The sequence below is a fragment of the Aphidius gifuensis genome, linkage group LG4 (genome assembly GCF_014905175.1).
Source record: "Aphidius gifuensis isolate YNYX2018 linkage group LG4, ASM1490517v1, whole genome shotgun sequence".
Taxonomy (NCBI): Eukaryota; Metazoa; Arthropoda; class Insecta; order Hymenoptera; family Braconidae; genus Aphidius; species Aphidius gifuensis.
In genome coordinates, this window is record NC_057791.1 from 20,949,703 (window position 1) to 20,975,671 (window position 25,969).

The 25,969-nt window shown below is 24.9% G+C and overlaps 12 protein-coding genes and 1 long non-coding RNA gene across 16 annotated transcripts; 12 read left to right on the plus strand and 1 right to left on the minus strand.

Annotated features, from left to right (window-relative positions):
• Window positions 1-363: 363 nt before the first annotated feature.
• On the plus strand, window positions 364-3,772 carry LOC122855593 (uncharacterized transmembrane protein DDB_G0289901-like). Of its 2 annotated transcripts, XM_044157082.1 has the most exons (4): window positions 364-694; window positions 785-1,318; window positions 2,032-2,427; window positions 2,613-3,772. In XM_044157082.1, exons 1-4 carry the CDS (start codon window positions 625-627, stop codon window positions 3,464-3,466), a joined length of 1,854 nt encoding a protein of 617 aa, XP_044013017.1. In that variant the 5' UTR covers window positions 364-624; the 3' UTR covers window positions 3,467-3,772. The 2 variants fall into 2 exon arrangements, with proteins under 2 accessions (XP_044013017.1, XP_044013018.1); XM_044157083.1 differs by lacking the exon at window positions 2,032-2,427.
• Window positions 3,773-5,265: 1,493 nt separating this feature from the next.
• LOC122855594 lies at window positions 5,266-6,497 on the plus strand. The gene is made up of 3 exons (XM_044157084.1): window positions 5,266-5,415; window positions 5,700-5,832; window positions 6,059-6,497. Exons 1-3 carry the CDS (start codon window positions 5,301-5,303, stop codon window positions 6,237-6,239), a joined length of 429 nt encoding a protein of 142 aa, XP_044013019.1. The 5' UTR covers window positions 5,266-5,300; the 3' UTR covers window positions 6,240-6,497.
• A 1,644-nt stretch (window positions 6,498-8,141) lies between these two features.
• Window positions 8,142-9,855, plus strand: LOC122855595. Its single transcript, XM_044157085.1, has 4 exons — window positions 8,142-8,272; window positions 8,617-8,750; window positions 9,273-9,498; window positions 9,600-9,855. Exons 2-4 carry the CDS (start codon window positions 8,669-8,671, stop codon window positions 9,670-9,672), a joined length of 381 nt encoding a protein of 126 aa, XP_044013020.1. The 5' UTR covers window positions 8,142-8,272; window positions 8,617-8,668; the 3' UTR covers window positions 9,673-9,855.
• A 1,650-nt stretch (window positions 9,856-11,505) lies between these two features.
• On the plus strand, window positions 11,506-12,815 carry LOC122855598. 2 transcript variants are annotated; one of them, XM_044157087.1, is made up of 4 exons: window positions 11,506-11,676; window positions 11,763-12,064; window positions 12,130-12,539; window positions 12,602-12,815. In XM_044157087.1, exons 1-4 carry the CDS (start codon window positions 11,595-11,597, stop codon window positions 12,633-12,635), a joined length of 828 nt encoding a protein of 275 aa, XP_044013022.1. In that variant the 5' UTR covers window positions 11,506-11,594; the 3' UTR covers window positions 12,636-12,815. The 2 variants fall into 2 exon arrangements, with proteins under 2 accessions (XP_044013022.1, XP_044013023.1); XM_044157088.1 differs by having other exon boundaries at window positions 11,763-12,061.
• Window positions 12,816-13,689: 874 nt separating this feature from the next.
• LOC122855600 (histidine-rich glycoprotein-like) lies at window positions 13,690-14,674 on the plus strand. 2 transcript variants are annotated; one of them, XM_044157092.1, is made up of 3 exons: window positions 13,690-13,831; window positions 13,904-14,183; window positions 14,446-14,674. In XM_044157092.1, the coding sequence occupies exons 1-3, from the start codon at window positions 13,753-13,755 to the stop codon at window positions 14,468-14,470; spliced, it is 384 nt and encodes a 127-aa protein (XP_044013027.1). In that variant the 5' UTR covers window positions 13,690-13,752; the 3' UTR covers window positions 14,471-14,674. The 2 variants fall into 2 exon arrangements, with proteins under 2 accessions (XP_044013027.1, XP_044013026.1); XM_044157091.1 differs by lacking the exon at window positions 14,446-14,674 and having other exon boundaries at window positions 13,904-14,368.
• A 1,125-nt stretch (window positions 14,675-15,799) lies between these two features.
• Window positions 15,800-17,460, plus strand: LOC122855596 (EF-hand calcium-binding domain-containing protein 1). Its single transcript, XM_044157086.1, has 4 exons — window positions 15,800-16,190; window positions 16,255-16,366; window positions 16,442-16,695; window positions 16,758-17,460. Exons 1-4 carry the CDS (start codon window positions 15,847-15,849, stop codon window positions 16,981-16,983), a joined length of 936 nt encoding a protein of 311 aa, XP_044013021.1. The 5' UTR covers window positions 15,800-15,846; the 3' UTR covers window positions 16,984-17,460.
• A 42-nt stretch (window positions 17,461-17,502) lies between these two features.
• Window positions 17,503-18,637, plus strand: LOC122855599. The gene is made up of 2 exons (XM_044157089.1): window positions 17,503-17,832; window positions 17,901-18,637. Exons 1-2 carry the CDS (start codon window positions 17,785-17,787, stop codon window positions 18,579-18,581), a joined length of 729 nt encoding a protein of 242 aa, XP_044013024.1. The 5' UTR covers window positions 17,503-17,784; the 3' UTR covers window positions 18,582-18,637.
• Window positions 18,638-18,976: 339 nt separating this feature from the next.
• On the plus strand, window positions 18,977-20,013 carry LOC122855601 (mediator of RNA polymerase II transcription subunit 13-like). The gene is made up of 3 exons (XM_044157093.1): window positions 18,977-19,106; window positions 19,175-19,403; window positions 19,488-20,013. Exons 1-3 carry the CDS (start codon window positions 19,053-19,055, stop codon window positions 19,715-19,717), a joined length of 513 nt encoding a protein of 170 aa, XP_044013028.1. The 5' UTR covers window positions 18,977-19,052; the 3' UTR covers window positions 19,718-20,013.
• A 34-nt stretch (window positions 20,014-20,047) lies between these two features.
• On the plus strand, window positions 20,048-21,449 carry LOC122855602. Its single transcript, XM_044157094.1, has 3 exons — window positions 20,048-20,480; window positions 20,567-20,644; window positions 20,711-21,449. Exons 1-3 carry the CDS (start codon window positions 20,409-20,411, stop codon window positions 21,284-21,286), a joined length of 726 nt encoding a protein of 241 aa, XP_044013029.1. The 5' UTR covers window positions 20,048-20,408; the 3' UTR covers window positions 21,287-21,449.
• A 192-nt stretch (window positions 21,450-21,641) lies between these two features.
• Window positions 21,642-22,869, plus strand: LOC122855604 (FNIP repeat-containing protein DDB_G0290617-like). The gene is made up of 3 exons (XM_044157096.1): window positions 21,642-21,810; window positions 21,896-22,078; window positions 22,145-22,869. Exons 1-3 carry the CDS (start codon window positions 21,778-21,780, stop codon window positions 22,529-22,531), a joined length of 603 nt encoding a protein of 200 aa, XP_044013031.1. The 5' UTR covers window positions 21,642-21,777; the 3' UTR covers window positions 22,532-22,869.
• Window positions 22,765-24,856, plus strand: LOC122855603 (probable serine/threonine-protein kinase mps1). The gene is made up of 5 exons (XM_044157095.1): window positions 22,765-22,869; window positions 23,055-23,201; window positions 23,271-23,652; window positions 23,744-24,030; window positions 24,141-24,856. Exons 1-5 carry the CDS (start codon window positions 22,816-22,818, stop codon window positions 24,225-24,227), a joined length of 957 nt encoding a protein of 318 aa, XP_044013030.1. The 5' UTR covers window positions 22,765-22,815; the 3' UTR covers window positions 24,228-24,856.
• On the minus strand, window positions 22,911-25,248 carry LOC122855607. Its single transcript, XR_006374085.1, has 3 exons — window positions 25,135-25,248; window positions 24,804-24,891; window positions 22,911-23,005 (listed from the first exon to the last, which is right to left on the minus strand). It is a non-coding gene; the product is annotated as an uncharacterized LOC122855607 (long non-coding RNA).
• On the plus strand, window positions 24,959-25,920 carry LOC122855605. The gene is made up of 3 exons (XM_044157097.1): window positions 24,959-25,099; window positions 25,183-25,519; window positions 25,589-25,920. The coding sequence occupies exons 2-3, from the start codon at window positions 25,198-25,200 to the stop codon at window positions 25,780-25,782; spliced, it is 516 nt and encodes a 171-aa protein (XP_044013032.1). The 5' UTR covers window positions 24,959-25,099; window positions 25,183-25,197; the 3' UTR covers window positions 25,783-25,920.
• Window positions 25,921-25,969: the final 49 nt, after the last annotated feature.

The window sequence follows — 25,969 nt, forward strand, 5'->3', positions numbered from 1 at the left end:
TACAATTAAATATTGTTAATAATAATTATTTATTTATTTAAATTTTAAATAAACAAAAATAAAAAATTAATATATAATTTTTATATTTTTAATAAATATTTTATATATTAACAATTGTTAAATTAATTTGAAAAAAGGGTTAAAATTAAATGTGTATATAATAATGAAATGTAGGAATAACCCAAGTTGAAATATTCAAGACGATTCGATGAAGTGAACGGACCGTGACCATGACAAGTTCTTCTTAACGACAAAAAGAAATAAAATTGTCCCAATATAGTAAAAGTAATTTACTAAAAATTGATAATAATAATTTGTTAATTAAAAATAAATTAAAATAGATAAATTTATTTGATAGAAAAATAGATAAACTTTGGGAAAATCCAGTGTATAATTAGTTAGTGTTAATACGCAGTGATAAAATCATTATTAATTATTTCAAAAGTATAAACACAGAGGGAGGGAATTTGCGTGGACAATAATTATTCTTTGATGGCTACAAGTGGTGTATATATAAGATGTTATGATGTTTCGAATAGTCGTCAGTATCACATTTGACTTGCTACGTGATCTTTAGTAAAAAGTTTTTATTTTATATTTTTGTGATTAAAAAAAAACGTCACGATGAAAAATACACAGTGTTTTTTGCTGTTTTTTGTATTGCTAATTACAAGTCAATCACAAGCAAAACCAGGTAATTTCTATAGGTCAATTTTTCTTTTTAATTTAAATTTATATATTTAAAATTAATGCTAATAATTTTTTTTTACACTTGGATATAAAGGAATACTACTGGATAAAGTTGGATCAATTTTGGATCCCCTTGGAATATTTCACAAAGATGCAACAGCAAATGCAAAAAGTACAAGTTTAAATAATAATTTTCAATTAGGCCCACTTGGTTTTTCAACATCATTGACACATGCTGAAGCAAAAGCAACAGCTAATGGTAATGGTGATGCAAGTGCAGTTGCAAATGCAAATGCAAATGCAATTGGTGGAAATGGAATTGCCAATGCCAATGCCAATGCTAAAGCAAATGCAGTAGCAAATGGTGGTAACTATCAAGGATCTGGTTATAATACCAATCAAGGAGGCTACAATAATTATTATCAAGGTGGATCTGGATACAATTATGGTAACAATGGTGTTGCCCATGGAAATTCTGGTGGATATAATTCAGCAAATTCTGAATCTCATTCTGGTATTAATAGCAATGGAAAAACTTATACAAATTCAAAAACAAATACACAAGGCAACGGTCAAGCTGATGCATCTGCCAATGCACAAGGTCATGAAGCTGGTCACTTTGGATATGGTACGTACATTAATTACACTTACATACATATTATAATATTTATAATTATTATTTTAATATAAATATAATTATATTAATAGCATGTTTTTAAATTATAAAACTAAAAAATTTTATGATTAAATTAATCACAGGGTATATTGATGATGATAATAATAATGGACAATTTTCAAATAATTATAATAACAACAATAATAATAACAATAATAATAACAACGAGGAAGATATTAGTAGTAACTGGATAAAACCAACAATTAATAATAGTAATAATAATAATAAATTTTATGATAATACTAATGGTAATATTGAAGAACAATTTAAACCTTCTTTCGGTTCAAATTCGGCTAATGCAAATGCTGCAGCAACAGCCACATCAAATACTAATATTGGTAGTGTTGTTCCTCAACTTGTTTCTCATCAACAACCAATGCAATACGATAATTATCCTAGACCTTTGTCTGGTTCAAGTTCAGCTAATGCAAATGCAAATGCAGCAGCAAATACTAATATTGTTAATACGAATCTTCAACCTGTTTCTAATCAACAGCCAGTAAATTATCCATCTAATAAAAATATTAACACTTTTCCAGTACAATATTCTTCAAATGCTCATCATAATTTTAATACTAAACAATCAAATTATAATTATGATACTAAACATCAAGAGCATAGTAATCATATACAAATACCAATAAATAATTATCCCAATCCTTCAGTTGGTAATTCCCAGTCGTCTTTATACAACAACAATAAAAGACCAACGCTTACAATAAATTTTATTGAAAAACCACATCCTCAAAGACAACAAACAAGACCTCAACAAGTTGGATGTTCACGTTGTGATGCTACCGCACAGGCAAATGCAATTGCTAAAGCTCTGGGACTCGGTCATGTTTCAAAACCAAGTTATAATTCAAACGCAGCCACATATGGCTCATCACACAATCAAAAAACCTCAAACACATTTAATATTCCAACAGTCCCGGTTAATGGACCATCTCAATTTAATCAACAGCTTCCTTTATATCCTCCACTTTCTTCACCCACATCACCACAAGATACTTTGGAAATTATTGTCATCGAAGAACCAACATCTAATGTCGCTCAATCAGGTGAGCCTTCGTTGTCAACTAACAAGATTTTTCGTTTTTTTTCATTACAATACTAATTGTGATATCATTCACATTAACCATATTAATACTATACAATTAATTTATTTTTATGTCTCAACGTATTTTAGAATAACAACAAATTTATCGAAAAAATATATAAATTATATTTGGATTTATAATTACAGGAGGTGGATATAATCAAGGTGGATCTTATGGAGGTGGTAATCATTATCAAGCCAATCCTTTCTTGAATCAAGCCAACTCTGGAGCAAATGCAAATGCTGGAGCAAGTGCAAATGCTGCTGTAAAAGCTATTGCAAGTGGTAATGCTGGTTTCAATGGTGGATTGTATGGTAATTCTGGTTCCAATGCTGGTGCAAATGGTGGAGCATATGGTAATAAACAATATGGTCAATATGGAAATGGTCAAAGTGGATACAATGGTGGCTCACAAGCAAATGCTCAAGCAAATGCACAAGCTGGAAGTGGTTCATCAGGAAATATTTATCCAAGTGGTGGATCAAGTGGTAAATCTAATGGTGGATATACTATTCTCAATGGTGAAACAGTTAATCATAATAATAGAAATCCTGGATATACTATTTTAAATGGAGATCAAGTTAATCAAGGTTCATATTATGGTAATGGTAAAGCTGCCGATAATAGTTTCACTGTATTAAATGGAAACACAGTTAATCATCCAAGTAAAGCATTACATGACTCTTATGGTAATCCAATAAATGCCAAGGCTGATGCAACTGCAACAGCAAATGCTCAAAGTGTTGTTGGTATTGAAAATAATAATCCATACGGAGGAGCTGGAAGAGATACAGGACTATCTTCAGCAATTGCAAATGCAAATGCTCAAAGTAATGCTGGTAGCGGAAATAATAATCCATATGGAGGAGGAAGAGGTACTGGTTTGTCTTCTGCAATTGCAAATGCAAATGCACAAGCTAATGGAAATGGTAATGCACATGCTTCAGCTGATGCTTCAGCTACTTTTGATACAAGAAGTGGGCTTATATTTTCTAAATAAATAACTTTTTCTTCTATTTTATTTTTTGTATATATACGTGCCAAATTATAAAGACATAATAGAAAAAACAATATCATAAGTATTCATTTTTAAAAAATTAAAATTGTACGTATATGTTTTAGTATAAAATAATTTGGTTGTCAATCATTTTTTTTTTAATATATATTTTAAAACTTTGAACGTTTTAATACTCAGGTTGGAACCGTGTCAAAACTTGTGAAACCAGTTTTTTTTTTTATTATTTTTTTTTTATAACGAGCTGTGAGTACATGGTTTAAAATCTCTCAAACTAAATATATAAGCTTGTCTCTATATAATATATATTATGTATTTTAAAAATTTTTAAGAAAAATCATTATTTCATTAGCATAGAAAAATAATAAATAAATTATAAATAGATGTATGATATTATAATGATTTCTGTATGATTTTAAAAATAATTTTAAACATTTGTAGACATTTGTGTATTATTATATAATAATATTAAATAATAAATTTAAAATTTTAGTTGTATTTATTTGTGTAATGTTCATTTCAATTAGTTTAAAAAAAAAAATTACTATTTTTTTAAAAAGTAACAAGCTGTAGTAATAGCCACCGGATTAGAAAAAATATTCTGTCGGGTTTAATGTCAGGCATACAAAAGAATGCTGATGAATTTTTTTTATAGATGACTATCGCATACATGTATATAAATACAAGGAAAAATAGCTCAGCTCTGTCTTATTGAATTTTCAGGGGAAAAAAGATAAGACCCCCACAATACGACTCTGTTGTTGGTCATTCTGTTAAGACTAAGTTACAAAACTACGAGTCAGTAAGCTATAAAATTCTTGAGAGTGTTGAAGACAGTTGAAGAGGAAAAGTATTGATAGTAATCATGAAATGTATTATTTTATTTGTTTTATTATCAGTGGTTTTAGTTTCAACAGCTGATGAAAAATTAAATGATTTGAATTTTTTTGATATTACAAGTGGGTATAATTTTTTTTTTAATAACTAAAATATTTATGTTGTGAAAAATACAAGGTGTGTTATTTTTTATTGTGAGGTTTATTTTAAAATAAAATTTATATTTTCAGTTGGTGATGAGAAACCTGTTGGCATAGTGACTGATTCAAAGAGTCAGAAGAACTTCACACTTAATGAGTTAGTGCAAATGAGAAAAACCCATCGTAAAAGAATTATGTAAATAAATAATATTTATTATTTTTAATTAATACAAAATAAATTGTAAAATGATTATTAATAAAAATACATTGTTGCAGGCCAAAGAAAATTGATAATCGACTTGGGAAAGCTCGAAAACATAACAATAAATTTCCAACACCATCAGGAAATTTTAAAACTGATATTATTAATTTAAGGAATTATTACAATCACAAGCAGTTTCATAAAAATTTATACAAGAAGAATCAAAGTCGAAGAAAAAATTATATTAATAAACAATTTGTAAAATATTAATAATTGAAAAAAATAATTTATATATAAATAAATGAATTTTCAAAATTTAAAAACAATAAATTATTGACTATAAATTATTAATAATTAATTTAAAAAATAATTGGTTATTGTTTTTTTTTTTTTTTTAATTGAAAATGAAGAAATATTATTAATAGTCCTTGAAAAACTTGAAACTAGCAAGGACATTCAGTGTGCAAAGCACCCATCTCCACGAGAATTTTAAAAAATATATTGAGGTCATATAATAGTGATAATAATTAATGGAATAAAAATTTCGATATAAAAAGTAAGGGTTTATCTTATTTCTTATTCAGATAAAAATTTAACAGTGAAGAGACAAGTCAACAAAAAAAAACTGTTAAAAATAAAAATGAAAAAAAATAAATTAATTTTCTTTGTTGTGTATATTTTTTTAAATTTTTTATGTCAATCTTTATCAAGTCGTTCAATTAGATATCCTATTGACAATAATCCATCAATGAACAGTAAGTTATTTTATTAAATTTATTACTTGATAAAATTACTTGATGAAAATTTTTCATGAAATTTTTTTCTCTTATAAAGTATTCAGATTTATTAAATTTTTATTAATAATATTTTTTAAATTTATTTATAACAAATAAATAAAGCAATAATCTTTATTTCAAATTAATTAATTAATTAATTAATCATTTTCATTTATTAAATTATTGAAAAATAAATATATTTTATTTTTATAAAGCAATATTATAAGTTATTAATGAAAAATAATATTTTATATTTGAAATAGCATTTAGTGGATCATTTGATGAAAATTTAGAAGAACGTCATTTATTTGGAGGTAAAAAAAAAAAAAAATTATTCAAACATCATCGTCGAGGTCATGGATGTCGGCCGGGTCATGGTTGTAGTGGAGGATATGGGTTCGTTGAACGTTCTTTTTAAAATGCTAACGAACCCTTTATATATAAGCTTTTTTTTTTTTTATTTTTGTTGTCTCAGACTTACAGGGATCAGAATGGACTTTACCTCAAATCACCACATATTTTATTTTTTTTTATTTTGGGCCCCCTGTAATAACCCCACTGTTGAATATATATATACATGTATATCCTGACAATTCAGTTTGTGAATATCTTGTTCTTCTAGATGGCAGCCGGGCAACGGGGGTTATTACCCGCAAAATCAAGCTGGCAATGAAGCCTTTGCAACCTCTGCATCCGCTGGTGTATTTGGCCTCTTCTCAATTGCAACTGCAACTGCAGTAAAACCCAACTACAATCATCCAAATACCCACAGTTCAAATTTTAACTTCAGACCTTATTATTAACCAACTCAATCAGTATTTTACTCTGAAAATTTTTTTATCTTTTTTATTTTTTTCATAGAATTATATACTGTAATTAATTTAGCAATTAATGAAATATATTATTGATAATTTTTTTTGTAAATCATGAATTAAAATAAAAAAAATACTGGTTCACACCTGAACCATCCAAAAAAACTCGATCAAATTTAAAACAGCCACCAGCATTTATAATTGTGCTAGTGCAAAATTGAATAAATTTTTTTTAACTTGAATTTTGTGGCCCCCATTACAAGCAATCCAAAAAAAAAAAAAATACATATATCCTATCCTTTATTTATTTATTTTACTTTTTTTTTTTTTTATTTTTTTTTTACTTCATTTGGACGTGTGAAAAAGGGAAGATACAAAAGAGAAAATGATTCTTCTTAGGGTTCTCAGGAGAGGAGAGTAGAAATTGCAATTTTTTTTATTTTTTAAAATTTTTATATGTGTATGGTCCAGGTTCGTATGTCCAGACAGCAAAACTTGTTTTAAAGGGTATTGGATTTTATTGGATTTTGTATAATATATTTTGGCAAAGTTTACATGGAATATCTACTGTACGCATATATATACTGCAGTCTCCTTGGGAAGCAAAAGCCTTTGATTTTTTAATTTTTAATATTTCAAAACTCGTTTTATTTTTGTCGCTTGAATTTAATTTTTTTGCTTTTGCTTTTAGACAAGACAGCATTTACATATACAACCAGTGCAGCTATTGTCCAAATTCGTCTGTTTTCATTTTTATAATCTACCACCGGAAGAAATTTACGCTTATGGATATTAAAATATATAATCTGCAGGAGAAAAAAAAATATAATAATTTAAGATATTTTATATTATTTAAAAATATTTTTTATACTGAAATAAATAAAAAATTTTCAAATTATTTTTATAATAATACTGGAGAGATTTTTTTTATTATTTTATTTTTTTTTTGATGCAATCCTTTGTCCGGTTTCAACCACCAGATGTTCTTGAAAATAAAACTGGCAAAAGTTCATAAGACGTGAACCACGATTTTAGAGAGTTGCGGCCGCAAAAAAAAAAAAAAAAACAAATAAAATAAAATTAAAAAAGTTAAATTTGAGATGAAAAAAAAAAAAATGGAGAGACCGATTGAAGAAGGGTTAAATATATATATGTATATATACATGAATACAGAAAAAAGGACAAAGGGAAAAATGAAAATGCCAATAAGATATGGTAGGGGTTAAAAGCAAAGACGCGAAATCGAGATTCAAAAGCAACAAGAGAGCGTGCATTGACCGCCCGATCTGGACACGCGATCTTCAATAACAGGAATGTACTAACGAAAAATGATGCTGTGGTCCTTGAATTATTTACGAATATAATACTAAATTTTAATTTTTTTCTCTACAAAATACTTGAATAAAAATGTATTTTATTCAATAAAATACATAAATTTTAATACAATATTAATTAATTAAAATTATATACATTTTTTTTCTTTCAAATTTAATTAAACCTCTTGTTAATATGAAAAATTAATTTTTATATTTTTTCAATGATACAATAATATTAATTGATGGTTTTTCTTTCTCATAAGAGTAAATTTTATTTTATTTTTTAATTAATATATATTATTTTTTGGTATAAAATGATAAAAATAAAATATATAAAAAGGGTTACGGCCCTGTCAGCCGGTAAACCAGTCTTTCGTCCTGGCAAAAAGATGAGAAACAAATTGTTGTATGATAAAAAGAGATGGAATAATGAAATGGAGAAAAAAATAATATAAATAAAAATTAAAATAAAAAAAAATAGAAAGTGGTCCGTCCGGTGCAACAACCTACAACAGTCTGTGTGACGTTTTAAAGTGCACTTCTTCTTCTTCTTCTTTGGTTCTTTGGTTCTTTGGTGTATAAAATATTGTTGGTGGGTACAAGGGGTAGGTAGGGTATATGAAAGGACCTTCTCATGTCTTTCAACGCTATAATGCTCGCATTTCTTGTGCGGTTGTCGACTCGGAAAGTTATCTCGGGATAGTGTCGGTAGGTGTTATCATTTAATTTTTTCATTACGTTATTTTATACCTTATTTTTCAACAATTATAATTTTTTTAAATATAATTTTATTATATTATAACATTTGATTATTGCAATTTTATTATTAAATATTATTTTCAATTTATTTATACTTTTATTTATTTATATTAAATTGAATTGAATTTTTTTTTTTATTATGCAAATGAATTAACTTTCACTGTGTTCATTGGCTTGTTTTTTAAATTCGTGATTAACAATCACTTGTCGAGGTCATTTTTTTTTCCATCAGCTGCTTTTTTACTTGTGCATTATTGTGAATTTAATTCGTTTTTTTTTTTTCATTTTTACAGAGAAAAAAGTAATAAAATAATTTAGGCCCATCCCGACATTTATCCCGAAACAATGGCAAAATTTTTGGCTCTTCTGGTGATCGCATTGGTCTACGTAATTGTTAACGTTCAGAGTCAAGCAACAAGTAAAAAACGTGAGTATATTCGGGTTTTATTTTATTGGGTAGTTTTTAGTTTTAAAAAATAAATGCATTAATTACGTAATTTCACATTGAAAAAAGTGGAAAATATATTATGAAAATAATAACTTTCTAAAATGAAATTTTATATAGATTATTTTTTTTTTTTCTTTTGAATTAATTGAAAGGGCGTGGTCTTAAATTGCACGAAAAAAAAAAATGATAAATTTATATTTAGCTTGTTTCGAGAACAGAGTTTTTTTTCTCCTTACAACTGGATGAATATTAAAAAATTTTATTTTTGATAAAGAAGATTACGTTTTAAATTTCTTTTTAAAAAATTTATTTTTTGGGAAAAAAAAAAAAAAAGTATCGAAGCATTGATTCGATTTTAAAGGATGTTTGTAATTTTTTTTTTTTTTTTCTTTAATGTATGCTACACATTGTGAAATTAAAAATTGTTAAAAATAAATTTCATAAAATAAATATTATTTAATGATAAATTTTGTTAAATAAAAAAAAAAAACTATTCAACAGCTGTAATTGGACAATCATTTGATGAAATTACTGTCTCATCGGACCTACATGTTAAGAAAAGAACAAAACAACATCGCCAAGACAAGAAATTAACAAACGTGCCAACAGGAACAACAGGTTCATCCGGAAAAACAACTGAAATTGCATCAAGACTTGTATCAATCAGCGATGGAAGTACATTTGTACTTGATAAAAAAAGACAGCGACGAGAAACCACAAAAAAAAGGTATATATTTCATATATATAATTAAAATTATCATTATCAATTTAATTTAATGATGATTTTTTTATATGTATATAATTATAATTAATATAATTTTGCTTTAGGTTTTTCGATCTTGGGTCTGCTGAATACTTGTTAAAGTCTCGAAAACGTCGAGATCTTGATGCAATTTTCTAACAAAAGTAACTCCGTAAGCAACAAAGTAAAAAAAAAAATCAAAAAAAGAAAAAAGAGCACGTTTTGCGAGGACAACCGCACGACATTCACCATCTTCATCTGTGATCACACCTTTCGACCTCATTTTGGACTTCGCCTGTCACAAAAAACTATAATAAAAATTTTCAGTCACATAAAAAAAAATTGTTTTTTTCATTTAATCAAATATTGCCTATTTAATTTTAAAAAATTCCTTAACTGGTAGTTTAATAAAACCAATTTACATTTCCCAATTTTTTTTTTCCATTAGACAAGAATACATAGAATTCTCTGAAAATTATTCGAAGCAACGAAATCAATAGAGGATTTTTTAAACTGATATACCCAGGTAGAAATTAATGGCAATTTGACGTCAATTGATATCTCTGAAGTCTAATAATTGACGTCAAATTGACATTAGTTTCTATCTGGGTAGTTGAGTATTTTTTTGGACAAATAAAACTGATCGAATTCTGATCACTTAGAGTTACGCTTACCTTATCAGCAGCCTGTAAATTCTTGAAGAGAATATCTAGATGTTGGCAGATGGTTTCCAATAATATCGAGCAGCAAAAAATTCACCATATCACTATTGCATAACACTCACAAATTATTAATGTCAATATCACCAAAATAATTGAAACATTTAATAACATACATTTCATACAATCACTACACTGATAATTTTTTTCCCAAACAATAAACCAATCATCGAGTTCAATAGCTTATATAGATGTAGAAATTTTTTTTGTCTCGAAGCTGATCTTCAACTCGTCGAATCTGAAAAAAAAAAGTATTTTGAATTACTGAACAGAAAATATTTTTAAAAACCATAAATAATATTTTTGCTTCCGAGATTAATAAATAAATAGATATTATCGTTTTATTTTTTATTTAAAATAATCAATTATTCACTTGGTAAAATAAATCGGTATCGCTATTGGCACCGAATACGGGGGAATTCACGGGGACAATTACACAGGTTACGGGGAAACTTACGGTAAACATAGCCACAATTGTGTGTGTAGAACTGATTACATTGTGTCCTCGTATTTCCCGTAAACTTCCCCGTATCAGTGCCAATAACGATTTCGCGATTTCGAAAATAAATTTTAAAAAATGTATACCCAATTGCAATTCAAAATTGGTATTTAATTTTATTTATCGTAAAAAGTTGAAAGACAAAACCGACATAATATTTCAAATTCACGTAAAATTTAGCGACATTGGTTGATTCATAACACATCAGACAAAGAAGACATGTTCTCCGCAAATGTATACGAGTTTGGAATGTCATTATAATAATTATAAAATCCCAGAATATATATATAGCTACGAACAATGAAATATATAAATATAAATTTCAACAATATCTACTGATACGCTTCCTCCGGACAAATTAAATTAAAAAAAATAAAAACTTGTAAATGTAATTTAATTTAAATATGAAAATAGACAAAAAAAATGATAACAAATGATATAAAGGATAAATAAAAAAATAAATTATCTTCAACATATCAAGTTGTACATGTATATTTTTGTTGTATCAAATTTCTGTGAGTTACCATAAAAAATATATAATCAAGCCTGATCACGTATTCGTGAGCAATGCTTGCTTGCACTACCTGATGTCTTGATGTGCGTCAAACTGTCTGCAAAATCATGAAGGAAAAAAAAAAAGGATGACAATTTATGTATAAAAAAATGTCTAATATGCAGTAGGAGAGAGGATACCTGTTCCCACCCTATTCTCTATCCACATTGTTTTAAATATATATTTTTTTTATTATTATTTTCATAAAGGTATAAAAGAAATTGCAAGTTTGAACAGTGACAAAAACCAATAGTTAAACCAACACACTGAATCATAGCTATTTTTTATTATATTAATTAAATTTATCAAGATGACATTGACATGTGTGTCATTGTGTTTTTTTATCATTGTCAATTTAATGACAGAGATACAAGGAGCTTCTGTTGAGCCACGTTAGTATTGACTATATTGATAAATTTTTTGTATAATAATAAATCATTAAATTGAAGTAAAAAAAATATAATTTTTATATTTTTAGTGACAATGGTGATGGGACCAAATGGTGTACCAATTATGATAAGCATGCAAAATATGAAACAACCATCATATGGACAAAGAGCAATGATATTTACTGGTTATTACCAGCCAAAAAAAAATTCTAATCAACGTGTTCCTTTTGATAGTAATTTAGTCAACAGTGACAATGATTCATTGGCTAATGTTAATCCAGGTCCAGAGAATGTTAATGATCAATTTGATAAACCAGAAGCTTCATCTAGTGTCGATCCAATGATCCAAGAAGAAACAACGATTCAATCAACTCCAGATGATTTGCTGGCAGTATGTATTAATAATATATTTTATAGTATTTTTATAATACATTTGACTTAACTTTTAATTAACAGTTGACAACACAAATTCCACTGGTGCAACGAGAAAAATCTCCAGCTATTAATCCAGAAGGAAAATCTCGTAAATCATCAAATGGAAAAAAGACAGTTGTTGTCAAGGAAGAAGAGACTGATCAAGATAATGAGGAAGAAAATGAAGAAGAAGACGATGAAGATGATGATGATGAAGATGATGAACTATCACCAATTGTTCCATTCAAAGGACCATCGAAACGTCGAAATAATAATTTACCAAATTTGAATAATATTTTTCCTATGATATTTAGATTTCCAAAGTCATATGGAAAAAATTCACATGGTGAATCATTGCCAGAATTAATAACAGCAATTGCCAACAGTTATTCAACAGGAAAAGGTGGAGTTGCAAGTTCAGTTGCAACTGCATATGGTGGACCATCAAATGGGTGAGTAAAAAAATAAAATTAAAAAATACAAATAATTATTTAATTTATATTTTCTTTTACAGAAGTAAAAAAAAACAATCAAAGCTATCAAACTGAATGAAAATGATTTCTAATTTTATATTTCTTTTTTAATAAAAAATATTAACAATAATAAATAATCAACATAATAATTAGTATGTAAATTGAATTAATGGCAAAAAAAAAAAAAAAAAACGAAAATTATTTTAATTGAATAACCAAGTTGTAAATGAATAAAAATAAAATTAAAAAAATTGATAAAACCTTGATCGTTCATTGACATGAGTTTTTAAATTTAAAAAAAAAAAAATCCTGATCCTGGGGGGTCATGGTCGGATGGTACATCAAAAAGCTTAAGATAAAATATAACAGAAAAAAACTTGGGTATTTTCGAAATATAATTACTATGTCGAAACAAAAAAAAATAGGTGTGTAATAATTTTTTTTTATTTACAAATGTAGGTATTTTGTTTGAATGAAAATAAAACTCACGTCACAAACGAGTGTTAAATTTTCAAGGTCAAAATAAAAACCATATCCACAGTGTAAAATTTAATGACTCATATATGCTCACTGGTATTTCCAGATTAAATGACCCTGTACTTGTCTTATTACCATTAATTTTTATTTACAAAAAAAAAAAATAATATAAAATAATTTTTAAAAGTTGTTTTATCTGATTTATATATACACATCATTGACATATTATTTTTTGATTATAATATAAAGATATCAAAAATATCCTTGTCAATAAAACAACATCAGACAACTATCACAACAAAAAGATTCTAAAAAATATTACCAAAACAATTTTTTTGTTGCCAATGTATTATTTTAGTAATTAATGTCCTTGGAAAGTGAAAAATAAGAAAAAAAAATTGACCATTTCATGGAATTTCTTGTGTGTAATTTATGTATGGATATAAATAATATTACCATAAATATACAAGTGTGCGAGTAACACACAAGTTAACATGGTAATGATATTCACAAGTTTGACCGTTAAAAATAAACAAAAAAAAAAAAATATATTTACTTGATGAGGAAGGCTCTTGGGATATCCCAAGTTTTTTTTATTGTATTTTTTTTATTTATAAATCTTATGGAGGGATTTATCTTAGTATATAAGACGAGAATATTTCTTTCAACAGCATCAGTTTTACTGATTTCTCAGTGCAGAGAAAAATAAATTAAAATGTCAAATATATTATTATTAATTGTTGTTGGTGTTAGTTGTGCATATGCATATCCTGCAACGACTCAAGATGGAACAGGTATTTAATTACAATAATTAAATAGAAAAAAAATATATAAAAAAAAAAAAAAATAATGAAAATTTGTTTTAGTTATTGTTGATTTGAGTCCAGTTAATTTTGTGAGACCAACGAGATCAGCAGATCCAGGTCATCATCATCATCATCATGGTGGTGATTATGATGACCATTATCATGGACATGATGATTACCATCACCATCATGATGACCATTATCATCATCACGATCATGGACATTATCATGGCTATGGTGGACACAATAATGGCTATGGTGGATATGGACAAAATGGTTATGGAAATTACGGTCAAGGATATGGTGGATATGGCAATTACGGTCAACCTAATTATGGCGGGTACGGTCATTCAAATAATGGAAATTCTTATGCACAAGCTTCTGCTGATTCAGCTTCATTTAATAGTCCCTTTGGCGGTTTTTCTATATCTTCTAGCAATGCTAACTCCGGCACTTATTCTGACAATTTTTAAATTATATTTTTATAATCAGATCTTTGATTTAATAAAATTATAATTAATTCAATTGAATTTTTTTTAACTTTATTTTGTTATCATTTAATTAAGAAAATTTTATTTATTTTTGTTTTTATTTTTTTACAGATTTTTTCATGGATTATTCGGTTAAATGACAATACGTCAAAATAACAGCTTTATTTATTTATAAATATTAATGTTATTTAATAAATGTATGAGCATAATACATTTTTAAATATTATTATTATTTTTTTAGTTTGTAATAAATTAAAATATTTAAAAAAAATAATAATATGTACGTTGAGATTTTTTATGAGGAGAATTATTTTTATTAAATAAAAAAAAAATGAAGAAATTTTTTTGTAGTCAATAATACTTGAAGTATTTTAAATATTTTTAAAAATTTCAATTAGTATTGTAATTTATTTTTGTTTAATTGAAATAATATAAAGTTTTTTTTAAATTTTTTTAAATAATTTATAAAAATTACGGAAATTATTTATAGACACTTGGCTACAACTGGTTTTTATTTTTTTGAGAAATTTATTATGTATTTATCTTGTATATATAGATAATATTTTCCAAGAATATTTGATGACTTTGCTTGATCAATAATAGTCGTCGTCAGCAACAACAGTTTTGTTCGCAGTTATTTCATCAACAACATACAAAGTGATTATTTTTTTTGTGCGTTAAAAATAGGTAAGTTTAACATAATCTCGTGATATTACATGTTGACTCATCAATCACTTTTAAAACGTAATATATTTTCATAACACGATGATGAAAAAATTATCTCTCATGCGACAATATTTAAATTACTATGCGGAATATCAAATATGGTGAATATATTGATTCAATAAAATAAATAACAAACAAAAGTATTTGAGTTAAATTATACTGTGAATTCTAAAAGTTAAATTGAAATTTTATCTTGGAAAATTTAAGCAGCGATTGTTCATTAGATAACAAAAAATAAAAAACAAAAAAAACAAATCGACTTGATGATTCACTATGATAAACTATTATTATCATTGCAAAAATATTTTTATTTTTTTTTTTTAAATATGTAATCATGGTTTTTTTTTAAAAAAACTTTCAAACATCGATGGCAAATATTCACATAAAAAAAAACTTTTCTACTAGACTCTTAATGTATTTTTAACATGCACCCTGTAATTTTTTTTTTAACATTTTTAAATTCCAATAAATCGTTAGCAGCATTAAAATGCAAATAATAATTTAAATTAAAAAAAAAATAAAAAACCCATTTCGTGATTGAAATTTTGAAATAAAATTAACATTAATAAAATAAAATAAAAAAATGTCACGAGAGAGAGAGTATATGTATATAAATTTTGATAATGATATTTTAAAAATGAAATCATCATTTATCATCATCACATTTAAAAAATATTTAGTTGAATAATTATGAATGAATGATGGAGTTTTGAGATGAATCTTTTTTTTGACCAGGTATATATTTATATATATATAATAAAAATAAAATTAAAAAAAAAAACTAAAATGAACGGCAAACGACCGGGTGCAACCCCAATAAAAAATTCTGCACATCACGCAAGTAGTTGTGGTGGGAGTACGACAAACAAAATCGACATCGGTGCCGCTGTCATAAATAGTTTACCCATAAGTGGTCGTACTGGGGCAATTGTTATGAAAACAGTATCAATATTTTTGACAAGTGGAAGAAAAGCTTCAATAAATATTAAAAAACAAAATAACGAAACAACACAAAGACGTAATAAACGTATTAAAAATAATAAAATGACATCAGATAATGATCTAAATAATAATAAAACTCATCAAGCTAAAATTATCGAGTCATTAAAAAAAAAAACTAAATTTTCAAGGTAAAATTTTATTCAATAAATCAATTAGATATTTTAATTAATTTTTGTTATTTTTTATTGAAAGATTTGAATTAGAGGCACTTTGTAAAATTTATAAAAAATTAATAACAATACCTGGACAAAAAATTGGTGGTTCATTATTAAATCAAGGACATCAAATTATTCAGACAATTGAGGTACTTGTTAATTTGTTTGTATTTTAATTGAAAATATAATTTTATATGTTAAAATTTAATTTTTTTAATAAACAGGGAATTGATAGAACAATATTTCGTGAATTATTACACAATACATTTAATATTATAACTGAAGATGCACTTATTGAAAGAATTTTTTGTTGTTGGGATCGTGAATGTGAAGGAGCTATTAAATTAGAATCTTGGATAATTGGTCTTGATATGTTTCTTCGTGGTAGTTTTAGAGATAAAATTGAATTTTGTTTTCGTGTTTATGATTTAAATGGTGATGGTTATATTACCAAGGATGAAATGTTTCAGCTATTCAAGTAAGGCTATTGATGAATTAATTTTATAGACAAGTTATTTTAATTATTTTTATATATTTTAGAAATTGTTTGATAAAACAACCAGGTGAAGAAGATCCTGATGAGGGTGTAAAAGATCTTTCTGAATTGGCACTTAAAAAATTGGACATTGATCATGATGGTAAAGTATCATTTGAAGATTATGAAACAGCAATTATTGATGAGCCATTATTACTAGAAGCTTTTGGTCAGTGTTTACCAAGTGATCAAAGTTGTGCTGCATTTCTCACAAATATTTCGGGAGTTTAAAAATTAAATATTAATATAAACAATAAAAAAACGAATTAACTATAAATGAGTTTGCATTTAGAGTATTTTTTAAAATTCATTTATAAATGTTTGCAATTTTTTTTTCCCTTTAAATATGATTTATTTACTATTAATTTTAAAATGTATTTATTAATTTATCTTTTAATTTCAATATTTAAAGTTTTAAACATATTAAACGACTAAAATATCAGCTTAGTGCATTAATTTAATTCAAGAGATTTCTTTTTTACTACAGCGGATTTATCAGTAATGAAGCAGATCGTTAAAATGTTGATTACTATTAAATATAAATTGATTATTTAGAGTAGCTAATTAATTTTCAATTCGATATATTTCTAGATTTTTTGACAAAACAAAATCAACATTATAAAAAATTTAAAAAAAAAAAAACACTTAGCTTATTGAATATGTATGTATATGGAGTTTTAAAAAATAAAAAATTATGCACATTATGAATTTTTTATTGCAAATTTAATTGTTTATTATCATGTAAATTTGAATACGTTTCTAAATGATATGACGTTATGTCAGAGCAATCGATATTAAATCAACGATAAATGTAATTGGTTTTATTATTTAAATAAAATTTGAGTCATGCGATGAACAATTGTGTGTCAACATCTCCATCATGGTAAATTGAACATGTTTATAATAATTGAGTTAAATTGCAAAATGTGTAACGTGCACTGTTCATGTTGGAATATATATATAAATATAAATATATAATATAAATATACATATACATATAGAACATGACTTTATTCAGTCATTTAATACAATATGAAACTTCAACACGCAATTGAATTTTTACTCGTCATTTGTATTTTGGTAATTTATATTATTTAAATAATATTATTTCAGAAGAAACATTAATACATTATTTTAATTTATTACAGTGTCAGGTATTGTCATCACCAGTAAATAATTTCCATAATTATGATCCAAATTCAATTGATCAAAATGAAAAAATATTAAAATTATTATATCGTCTAGTTTATCACACTGAAAATAGAATAATTCGTTTAAAAAATGAAGAAAGAATACGATTTGATAATAAAGTTGATGATGATTTAAAAAATATTACTGTTAAAGATATCTTACAAGAAGATAATGATACATTTGACATAAAAGATAGAATATTTGTTGATATTATAGGAGAAAAAAATTTAGATAATGATAAATTAAAAGATCTAATTACAGTTGATAAATTAAATCAAAATAAAAATATATCAGCGCTATTTCGATCACTTCCAAATGATGATAATCAACATGAAGAAAAATTTATAAATTCAACTCAACGATTATTTCAAGATGATAATAATAATTCAACAAAAATAAATATCATTGTTGGCATTGATGATAAATTAAATTCACAAAATCAAACAAATTCTTCATTAATAAATCATGAAACAATTGATATACAACCAAGAGCTTTAAAATTAGTTCAAGATAATAAATCATCAGCATTAAATGATAATAATTCAATAACAAATTCACTATTAGAAATGAAATTTGATGATGTTGCTAATAATCTTATTGATGTTCTTCGAACAACAACAAAACCAAAAATTTTATAAATAATTTATAAAATAAATGTATTGAATAAAAATAAAAAATTATAATAATAAACACATTGTTTTACTTTTACTTTTATTTTGCATCATAAAAATATTTTTTATTGTTTATTTTATACATGTGCTCTTATCGTTTTCATAAGTTAATTAAGTACCTTGTCAAGGTAACCGTTATTAAAAAAATTATAATAATAATAAAGAGCAAAAAGAAAAAAAAAAAAAACAATAAAGAAAATGAATAAAATTAAAAACAAAATTAAAGAGGTAAAAAAAAAACAAAACAAAATGAATAGAAACTATTAGAATTTTAATATTTTCATTATAATTGTCTTGAGTTATTATAAGCGATTATTTAATGTACACAAATAATATTTATTTAGATACCCAAATCAAGTGTTAAATGACATTTAGATATGACTTTATATAACGTCATGCATTTATATATTTAAAAACTGACTAATCCATATTGTAATCATGATGTCGTTGTTTCCAATATGCATAACACTTGTTGGTCTCTTTGTTAAATCAGTATGTATAATTATTATTATTAATAAACTAATGATAATTATTTTTAAAAAAATATATATTTTTTACAGAGAGCTGAATGTTATTGTGGAGCTGATAGTCTTTTGAATGATTTAAATTATCGAGTTGATCGTGTTGATGAAATTATTGATATTATTCAAAAACGATACAACACACATACACAACAACAGTACAATTATGAACAAGCCATTGAAAGAGCAAAAACTGTATTAAATAAATTGGACAATATGAAAACAAATACTGATGATGATGATGATAATGATGATGATGATAGTGACGGTAATTTATTATTGAAAATATTATATAAAATTAATAGGTAGATTAATAAAAATTGATTATTTAAATTGTTATTTTTTTGTTTAGATACAAATGATTCATCAAGCTTACCATGGCAACAAGATACGATAATTGATGGAGAAAAAAATAATCCATTAACACGAAGATTTATAAAAGAAGATGGTAAAAAATGGAATAAACAATTTTACAAAGCATTTGCAAAAGTATTAGAAAAAGAATTTGTTAAACAACCTGCTATACATGAACATTTAGGTGATAATTTTGATGTTCACAAGTACGTTGTCAAAGAAGAATAATAAAGAATAAAAAATATATATATATATTATAAGTTATATAACAATAAAAAAATTAACTAATAATAATAAAATTATAAAACAACAAATTTGTTTATTTAATTTTAAAAATTACGAGTCAATAAAATGAAATAACAAAAAAAAAAAGTAAAAAAAGAAAAAAAAAAAGTAAAATAACAAACAAAATTAATAAAACTATAATGATAATATCAAATTTCACAGTCAGCCTTGATTAAATAACAATAAAAAATAATAAAATAAATAATAATAAAGTAAATGAATCAAATCAATGAGAAAAAGTATTGGTTAAAAAAATAATATAATTTCATGTATTTCAGTTGACGAGTTTGGTTGAATCAGTCAACTGATTTTTTTCATTATATATTATATTTAATATTACTGTACTATTTGTTAAACATTTAACGGTACTAAGTGTAAATTTAATACTGAGTATATATATTTTTTGTTGTTTGTTGTTTGTTTGTTTTATTTTATTTTTTTCGTTACACAGTAATATCGTTAACAGTTAATATTATAAATATATATAACGACTATTGTCGTTTCAAAGTGTTAAACTATATAAAGAACTTGAAATATAATATTTTTCTTCAATAAAGAAAGACTCATTGATTGTGAATAACAAAGTTTATTAATTTATTTTATTGTTGCTATTGCCAGCTATCCTAATATTATCATGAAACTCCCAACAATTAATATTATTATTGTTATTGGTTTAAATTTTTTAACATCTATTTTGGCATCTCATGTAAGCTCTGATGTAAATTATTAAATCATCACAATATTAAATAAAATATAAAGCGCGAAAATTATTTTTTGTCTGTACTCTTTTAGCATGATCATTTGGGACATTATCAAAAAAAATATGGTTCAAATGAATTGAGATCAAAACCAACTAAATATAGTCAAGAGGTAATTTATTTAATAATAATAAATTTATAAAAGTTGAATTAAATATTATTATTAATTTATTTACAGGGTGAAACTGTTATTGAAAATAAAAATGTAAACATTATTGTTAATGTTGATCCGAAAGATGTTGCTGCTGAGCTATGGAAATTAATTGAAGAACATATTGATGTACCATTAACAAGAAGATCATTTACATCAAATTATATTATTGAAGATTTAGAAAAAATTGTTGTACCAATTATACAACCAACTCGTCGTTCAGCAACATCACCATTTCAGCTGGCTGATGCATTGGATCGTGTTACAAGAAGAGCATTGAATAATAATTCAAATGTTAATATCAATGCTAGTATTGATAGGGAAATTTTAACAAGAGATATTGTTACTAAAATGATGAAAAAATTAAAAATAATAACTAATTTCACTAAGAAAAAAAATGCAATGGCTAATAAAATTCATGATAACAATGACGATGATGATAATGATGATGACGATGATGCAAATAATGCAAAAGAAGATTTAAAAGAAAATAAAAAAAAATTAAATCGAAATAGTCGAAGAATGCAATCAAATATTCGTGATGATGAATATATAAATTTTAATTTAAGAATATTAAAAAGTTCACTTCTTGATATAATATAAATTAAATCAATTAATTATCATAAATTATAATTTAAATTATTAAATAATAATAATATGTATTATTTACATTTTTAATGTAAAGCAAAAAAAAAAAAATTAATTTGTCAAGATAAAATTATTTTATGTTCAAAAAAAAAAGGAAAAAAAAAAAACAAAAAAACAATTTCGTTGGTTCATTTAAAATTTGATAATAATAAACGTTGCTTTTATTGCAGGCATATTTACATTAATGACAATTTCACGGATTTAATACAAATTGATTTTTTTTTTTTTTTTCGTTTTGTTTTTTTTTTTTATTGCTAATAACATTGATTTTATAGATTACTATTTAAGATTACAGCTATTTTATGTGAGTCGAGACATGAATATATGCAACAACTCTAGAATCATTTGGCTATACCTGTTTGTCCAATAGCACTGTCAATTTCCTACATTAAACAACAACAACAGCAACAACAACAACAACATCATCATCATTATCAGCAACAATAATGGCTAAAATAATACAACTGGTTCCAGTTTTGGTATATAAAAATGATAATTATATTATCAAAAATCATGGCAATTATAATATAAATTAATAATTATTAATTTTTTTATTATTTTTAGACAATGTTAATTGTTCTATCAGGCGTTGAATGCTCATCACCAGTATCAGCACATGACAATGCTGTTATTCAATTGGCAAAATCAATAAAAAGTATTGAGCTATTATTACGAGAATCAAATAGTCATTTAAAAAAAATGGCATCACGTGTGAGTGAAGGAGCAGATAGAAGTGGAATGGATCAAGTAAGTTTTAAATGAATAAAAAAATCGAAATAATTAAAATTAAAATGATTAAATTAAATTTCACAGACAATATTAAGAACAGCTAGACCAGTTGCATCAGGTGCTAGATCAGCCTCAGGTTATAGAACTGTATATAGATCAAAATTAGAAAGAATTGATGATTCACAAGCAAAATTAGCTGATGATACAAAATCAACAGCATCATCAAGAGTTAAACGACCAGCATCAAATGATAATGATTCAAGTAAAACAATTGATCAAATAAAACAAGAACGAGGTCACAAAGGTGATGATGTACTTGCAGCAATAAATACAATGATCAAAAGAAGATATAATGATAATAATATCAATACAAATACTAATATAAATACTAATGAAGAGCGAAGAGATGATAATACAACAGAAAATAATGACAATAATGACAGTAATGGTAAACGTGATAGAAAATATTGAAAAAAAAAAAACAAAATTAACGGCAAAGTATATGTTTCATTGAAGTAGATTTAATAAATAAATAATTAATGAGAAAATCGATTGAATAATTATTTTGTTTTGTTATAATTATCAACACCTATTGTAAATTAATTGATAATCGACAAGCCTAACTTTTATCAATTATTTATATTCAAACTATTGTATTATATCAATATGAATAATTTTCATTATAAAAAAAAAAACGTATATATAATAGTTGAAAATTATGTTTGTTAATTTTAGTTGGATTTAATTTTTTAATAATGTTTAAAGTAAATGTGCTTATTCTATTTGTTACTGCACTATTTTGTGCATTGGTAAATTTTTTTTATTATTATATTTATTAACTCACCAATATGGTTTTTCGTCACAGCTCAATTAGATCAGCATCAAGTTGATAAATTGATGTTGAAATATAAATATTTAAATTTTTTTATTTAGTCAGCATGTGTACTGAAAAAGAAAGGAAAAAAAAATTAAACATAATTAATAATTTTTTCAGACAATTTCACAAGTTGAAGGAACAGTAAAATATGTTCATCCAAGTCGTCGAAATGCAAATGCAAATTCAAACACAAATACTAATTCAAATACAAATTCAAATCGTAATAAAAATAGACGAAATGCTAATGACGGCATTAGCAATGATGTAAGTTTATTAAAATGTATTGTAGTATTATTTTTTTATCAATAATAATAATAAATTATTGTTATTCAGACATTATTATCACCTGAATCATCATGTGTTGAAGAAAAAACTGTTGCTGCAGCAATGGCAGCAGCAGAAGCAACAAAAACAATAGCAACAGCATTGCTTCAAGATTTGAGTGAAACAACTGGTGATGCTGTTGCTGTGGCAGTATTAAGAATATTATCAGATAAAAAAAGACGACCATCAAGAAGAAGTATTAAAGCTGCAGCTCGTGGTGCTGTTATTACTGCAGCAACTCGAAGAAATTCAAATATTAATAGTAATACAAATATTAATACAAATTTCAATTCAATTGGTAAAAAACAACCACAACCACAACAACTACAACAACAACAACTAAGAAAACCAAAACGTATGGGTAGACCAACGGCAACTGGATATATATATCGTAATTAAAAAAATTTATTAATATATTTATCAATTAATATAATATAATTATTATAAATTTAATTAATTTATATATATATTTTTTCGTTTAGAACGTCCAAATGAAGCACTAATTCTAGGCCCAATATCGTATGGAAAATTAAAAGGATATGTAAATAAATTAGATCTTGGATCTTTAAATGCAGAAAGTGATTATTTTGGAATGCCAATGGAAGGCACTGGTGGCTTTGATCATCAAGGTGATATCTATTATGATAGTCTAGAGGATGAAGATGATGATGAAGATGAAGATGAAGATGCTGATGATAATGATAAAAATGATGATAGTTCGAATAAGGAAAAAGATGAGGCTGTTGATGCTTCTCCTGAGGATAAACATGTATTATTTTTTTTTTCTTTGTTTATCTCAATTTAAATTAAATAAAAAAATATATATATTTTTTTTCTTTTGATAGACCAATTAATAATAATGTCTTTTTTTTCTTTTAGCCAACTCGAGTGAAAAATAAAAATATCAACATCAATACAAATTTCAATAGCAGAAGAGGTGTTTATACTCCTGGTCGTTTATACTAATCGAATGTTATATTTAAAAAAATAAAATATATAAATAAATAATCTGAGCTAAATTTCGATGTAATGAACAGAAAAAAATAAATATTATTCGAAAATATTTATATGGAAGTTTAATTATTACTATTGCCTATTTAGCAAAAAATTAAAAATTTATTAATGAGTAATTTGATAATGAAAAAAGTAATTAATTTGTCCAATGAATTTAGAAATTGTTTTTTTTTTTTTTTTTAAATAAATTAGAATTTTTTAATTTTTAATTATTATTCTGTCAATAATTATACGGAAAATTTCTTATCAAGGATTATAGTGTTTCGATGAAAATGTTGATTGACAAGCTGAATATTGAAAATTGTATGGAAATCATAGTTAAATGATTAAAATACATTTGCGAATAATATAAAAGCATTGTGGTAAGATGAAAATTATTCACAACGTTAGAAAAAAAAAAAAAAAAAACTATTTAACTTGTTAATTTAAAATGGAACAGTCATTGTTGATATTGCTATGTTTTGTCTCAATAATTGGGGTAATTATAAATTGACATATTTAACAAATAATAATAATTTATATACCTACATAATTAAAATTGAATTTTACTTGATGTAAATCAGCGAATAAATTATTTTCTTTGTCCTTGAATTGGTTGACGTAATCTCCATTTGTTCTCATCATGAAAAATAATAAATATATATATTTTAATTATAAATTTTGTGATAAATTTTTAGGATAGTTTTGGTACAATATTAAATAGTCAACGTGATATTGTTCGTCGAAGTTCTAATTCAAATATTAATACAAATATAAATGTAAATCATAATCGTAAATTAAAAAAATCAAGTGAAGAAACTCCTCATCTTCCTAATGTAGAAGACGTGAGTAATTTAAATAATATTATATATTTTTTTACCTTTTTTTAATTTGTTATTATGACCAAGACAATATTAACATTATCAAGGAATCCAATGAAACAATGAGCGGTGAAAGAATTGGAATTATTTCCGATGAAAATTTTGATAATGAAAAATTATTGGTAACAGCTGCAGCAACAGCAGCAGCAGATGCATCAAAAGTTATTGCTGAATTATTGATCAATGAATTGAGTGAAACAATATCTGATGCTGTTGGTGAAGCTGTTGCTAAAATATTATTAAGTAAAAAAAAAAGTTTAACAAAAGCAACAGCTAAAGCATTAATTTCAAGAAGAAGTCAAAGTACAAATAGCAATGTTAATGTTAATAATAATCACCATCGAAAACCAGTTGAACCAATTGAATCATCTGAAAATTTTAAAGGTAATTAAACACATATTTTTTGAATTAAATTATTAATATTATAAAAATAATAATCTTGTGATTTTTTAGATGACAATGATGATTTTGATAATAAATTAATAACGAAAAAAAAACAACTTGCCAGGTGGCCAGATGATGATACACATTATGGTGAAAAAAAAATTAATAATGAGTTGAAAGATGATTGTGGCAATCCATTAAAAAAACGTGCAAATTCTCGACGATGTTTCAAGAGACTAATCCAACAGCTTTTCTTTGAATAAAATATATAAACTCAATTAGAACTGAAAAAAAAAGCAGTTTTTTTCACATGAGTTAATAATGATTTTGATGATTAAAATATTAAAAAAATATACTTACATTTGTGAGTTAAATTATTTAATAAAGTTTAAACAATTACTGAATTATTGTTAATGTTTTTTTTTTTTTTATATATAGTTATGGCACAGG

Bases quoted from the DNA above. Each gene is read 5' to 3' on its own strand.
- LOC122855601 (XM_044157093.1), top strand. From the start codon at position 19,053: ATGATGTCGTTGTTTCCAATATGCATAACACTTGTTGGTCTCTTTGTT. The intron at 19,107-19,174 runs GTATGTATAATT...TATTTTTTACAG, and splicing joins TTGGTCTCTTTGTTAAATCA to AGAGCTGAATGTTATTGTGG. The intron at 19,404-19,487 runs GTAATTTATTAT...TTTTTTGTTTAG, and splicing joins TGATGATGATGATAGTGACG to ATACAAATGATTCATCAAGC.
- LOC122855596 (XM_044157086.1), top strand. From the start codon at position 15,847: ATGAACGGCAAACGACCGGGTGCAACCCCAATAAAAAATTCTGCACAT. The intron at 16,191-16,254 runs GTAAAATTTTAT...TTTTATTGAAAG, and splicing joins AAAAAAACTAAATTTTCAAG to ATTTGAATTAGAGGCACTTT. The intron at 16,367-16,441 runs GTACTTGTTAAT...TTTAATAAACAG, and splicing joins AAATTATTCAGACAATTGAG to GGAATTGATAGAACAATATT.
- LOC122855604 (XM_044157096.1), top strand. From the start codon at position 21,778: ATGGCTAAAATAATACAACTGGTTCCAGTTTTG. The intron at 21,811-21,895 runs GTATATAAAAAT...TATTATTTTTAG, and splicing joins TACAACTGGTTCCAGTTTTG to ACAATGTTAATTGTTCTATC. The intron at 22,079-22,144 runs GTAAGTTTTAAA...TAAATTTCACAG, and splicing joins ATAGAAGTGGAATGGATCAA to ACAATATTAAGAACAGCTAG.
- LOC122855602 (XM_044157094.1), top strand. From the start codon at position 20,409: ATGAAACTCCCAACAATTAATATTATTATTGTTATTGGTTTAAATTTT. The intron at 20,481-20,566 runs GTAAGCTCTGAT...GTACTCTTTTAG, and splicing joins CATCTATTTTGGCATCTCAT to CATGATCATTTGGGACATTA. The intron at 20,645-20,710 runs GTAATTTATTTA...ATTTATTTACAG, and splicing joins CAACTAAATATAGTCAAGAG to GGTGAAACTGTTATTGAAAA.
- LOC122855600 (XM_044157091.1), top strand. From the start codon at position 13,753: ATGTCAAATATATTATTATTAATTGTTGTTGGTGTTAGTTGTGCATAT. The intron at 13,832-13,903 runs GTATTTAATTAC...AATTTGTTTTAG, and splicing joins AACGACTCAAGATGGAACAG to TTATTGTTGATTTGAGTCCA.
- LOC122855598 (XM_044157087.1), top strand. From the start codon at position 11,595: ATGACATTGACATGTGTGTCATTGTGTTTTTTTATCATTGTCAATTTA. The intron at 11,677-11,762 runs GTTAGTATTGAC...TTATATTTTTAG, and splicing joins AGGAGCTTCTGTTGAGCCAC to TGACAATGGTGATGGGACCA. The intron at 12,065-12,129 runs GTATGTATTAAT...TTTAATTAACAG, and splicing joins CTCCAGATGATTTGCTGGCA to TTGACAACACAAATTCCACT.
- LOC122855595 (XM_044157085.1), top strand. From the start codon at position 8,669: ATGGCAAAATTTTTGGCTCTTCTGGTGATCGCATTGGTCTACGTAATT. The intron at 8,751-9,272 runs GTGAGTATATTC...ACTATTCAACAG, and splicing joins TCAAGCAACAAGTAAAAAAC to CTGTAATTGGACAATCATTT. The intron at 9,499-9,599 runs GTATATATTTCA...ATTTTGCTTTAG, and splicing joins CGAGAAACCACAAAAAAAAG to GTTTTTCGATCTTGGGTCTG.
- LOC122855594 (XM_044157084.1), top strand. From the start codon at position 5,301: ATGAAAAAAAATAAATTAATTTTCTTTGTTGTGTATATTTTTTTAAAT. The intron at 5,416-5,699 runs GTAAGTTATTTT...TATTTGAAATAG, and splicing joins CAATAATCCATCAATGAACA to CATTTAGTGGATCATTTGAT. The intron at 5,833-6,058 runs GTTCGTTGAACG...TTGTTCTTCTAG, and splicing joins GGTTGTAGTGGAGGATATGG to ATGGCAGCCGGGCAACGGGG.
- LOC122855603 (XM_044157095.1), top strand. From the start codon at position 22,816: ATGTTTAAAGTAAATGTGCTTATTCTATTTGTTACTGCACTATTTTGT. The intron at 22,870-23,054 runs GTAAATTTTTTT...TAATTTTTTCAG, and splicing joins CTGCACTATTTTGTGCATTG to ACAATTTCACAAGTTGAAGG. The intron at 23,653-23,743 runs GTAATTAAAAAA...TTTTTCGTTTAG, and splicing joins GGCAACTGGATATATATATC to AACGTCCAAATGAAGCACTA.
- LOC122855593 (XM_044157082.1), top strand. From the start codon at position 625: ATGAAAAATACACAGTGTTTTTTGCTGTTTTTTGTATTGCTAATTACA. The intron at 695-784 runs GTAATTTCTATA...TTGGATATAAAG, and splicing joins TCAATCACAAGCAAAACCAG to GAATACTACTGGATAAAGTT. The intron at 2,428-2,612 runs GTGAGCCTTCGT...TTATAATTACAG, and splicing joins ATCTAATGTCGCTCAATCAG to GAGGTGGATATAATCAAGGT.
- LOC122855599 (XM_044157089.1), top strand. From the start codon at position 17,785: ATGAAACTTCAACACGCAATTGAATTTTTACTCGTCATTTGTATTTTG. The intron at 17,833-17,900 runs GTAATTTATATT...AATTTATTACAG, and splicing joins TACTCGTCATTTGTATTTTG to TGTCAGGTATTGTCATCACC.
- LOC122855605 (XM_044157097.1), top strand. From the start codon at position 25,198: ATGAGCGGTGAAAGAATTGGAATTATTTCCGATGAAAATTTTGATAAT. The intron at 25,520-25,588 runs GTAATTAAACAC...GTGATTTTTTAG, and splicing joins ATCATCTGAAAATTTTAAAG to ATGACAATGATGATTTTGAT.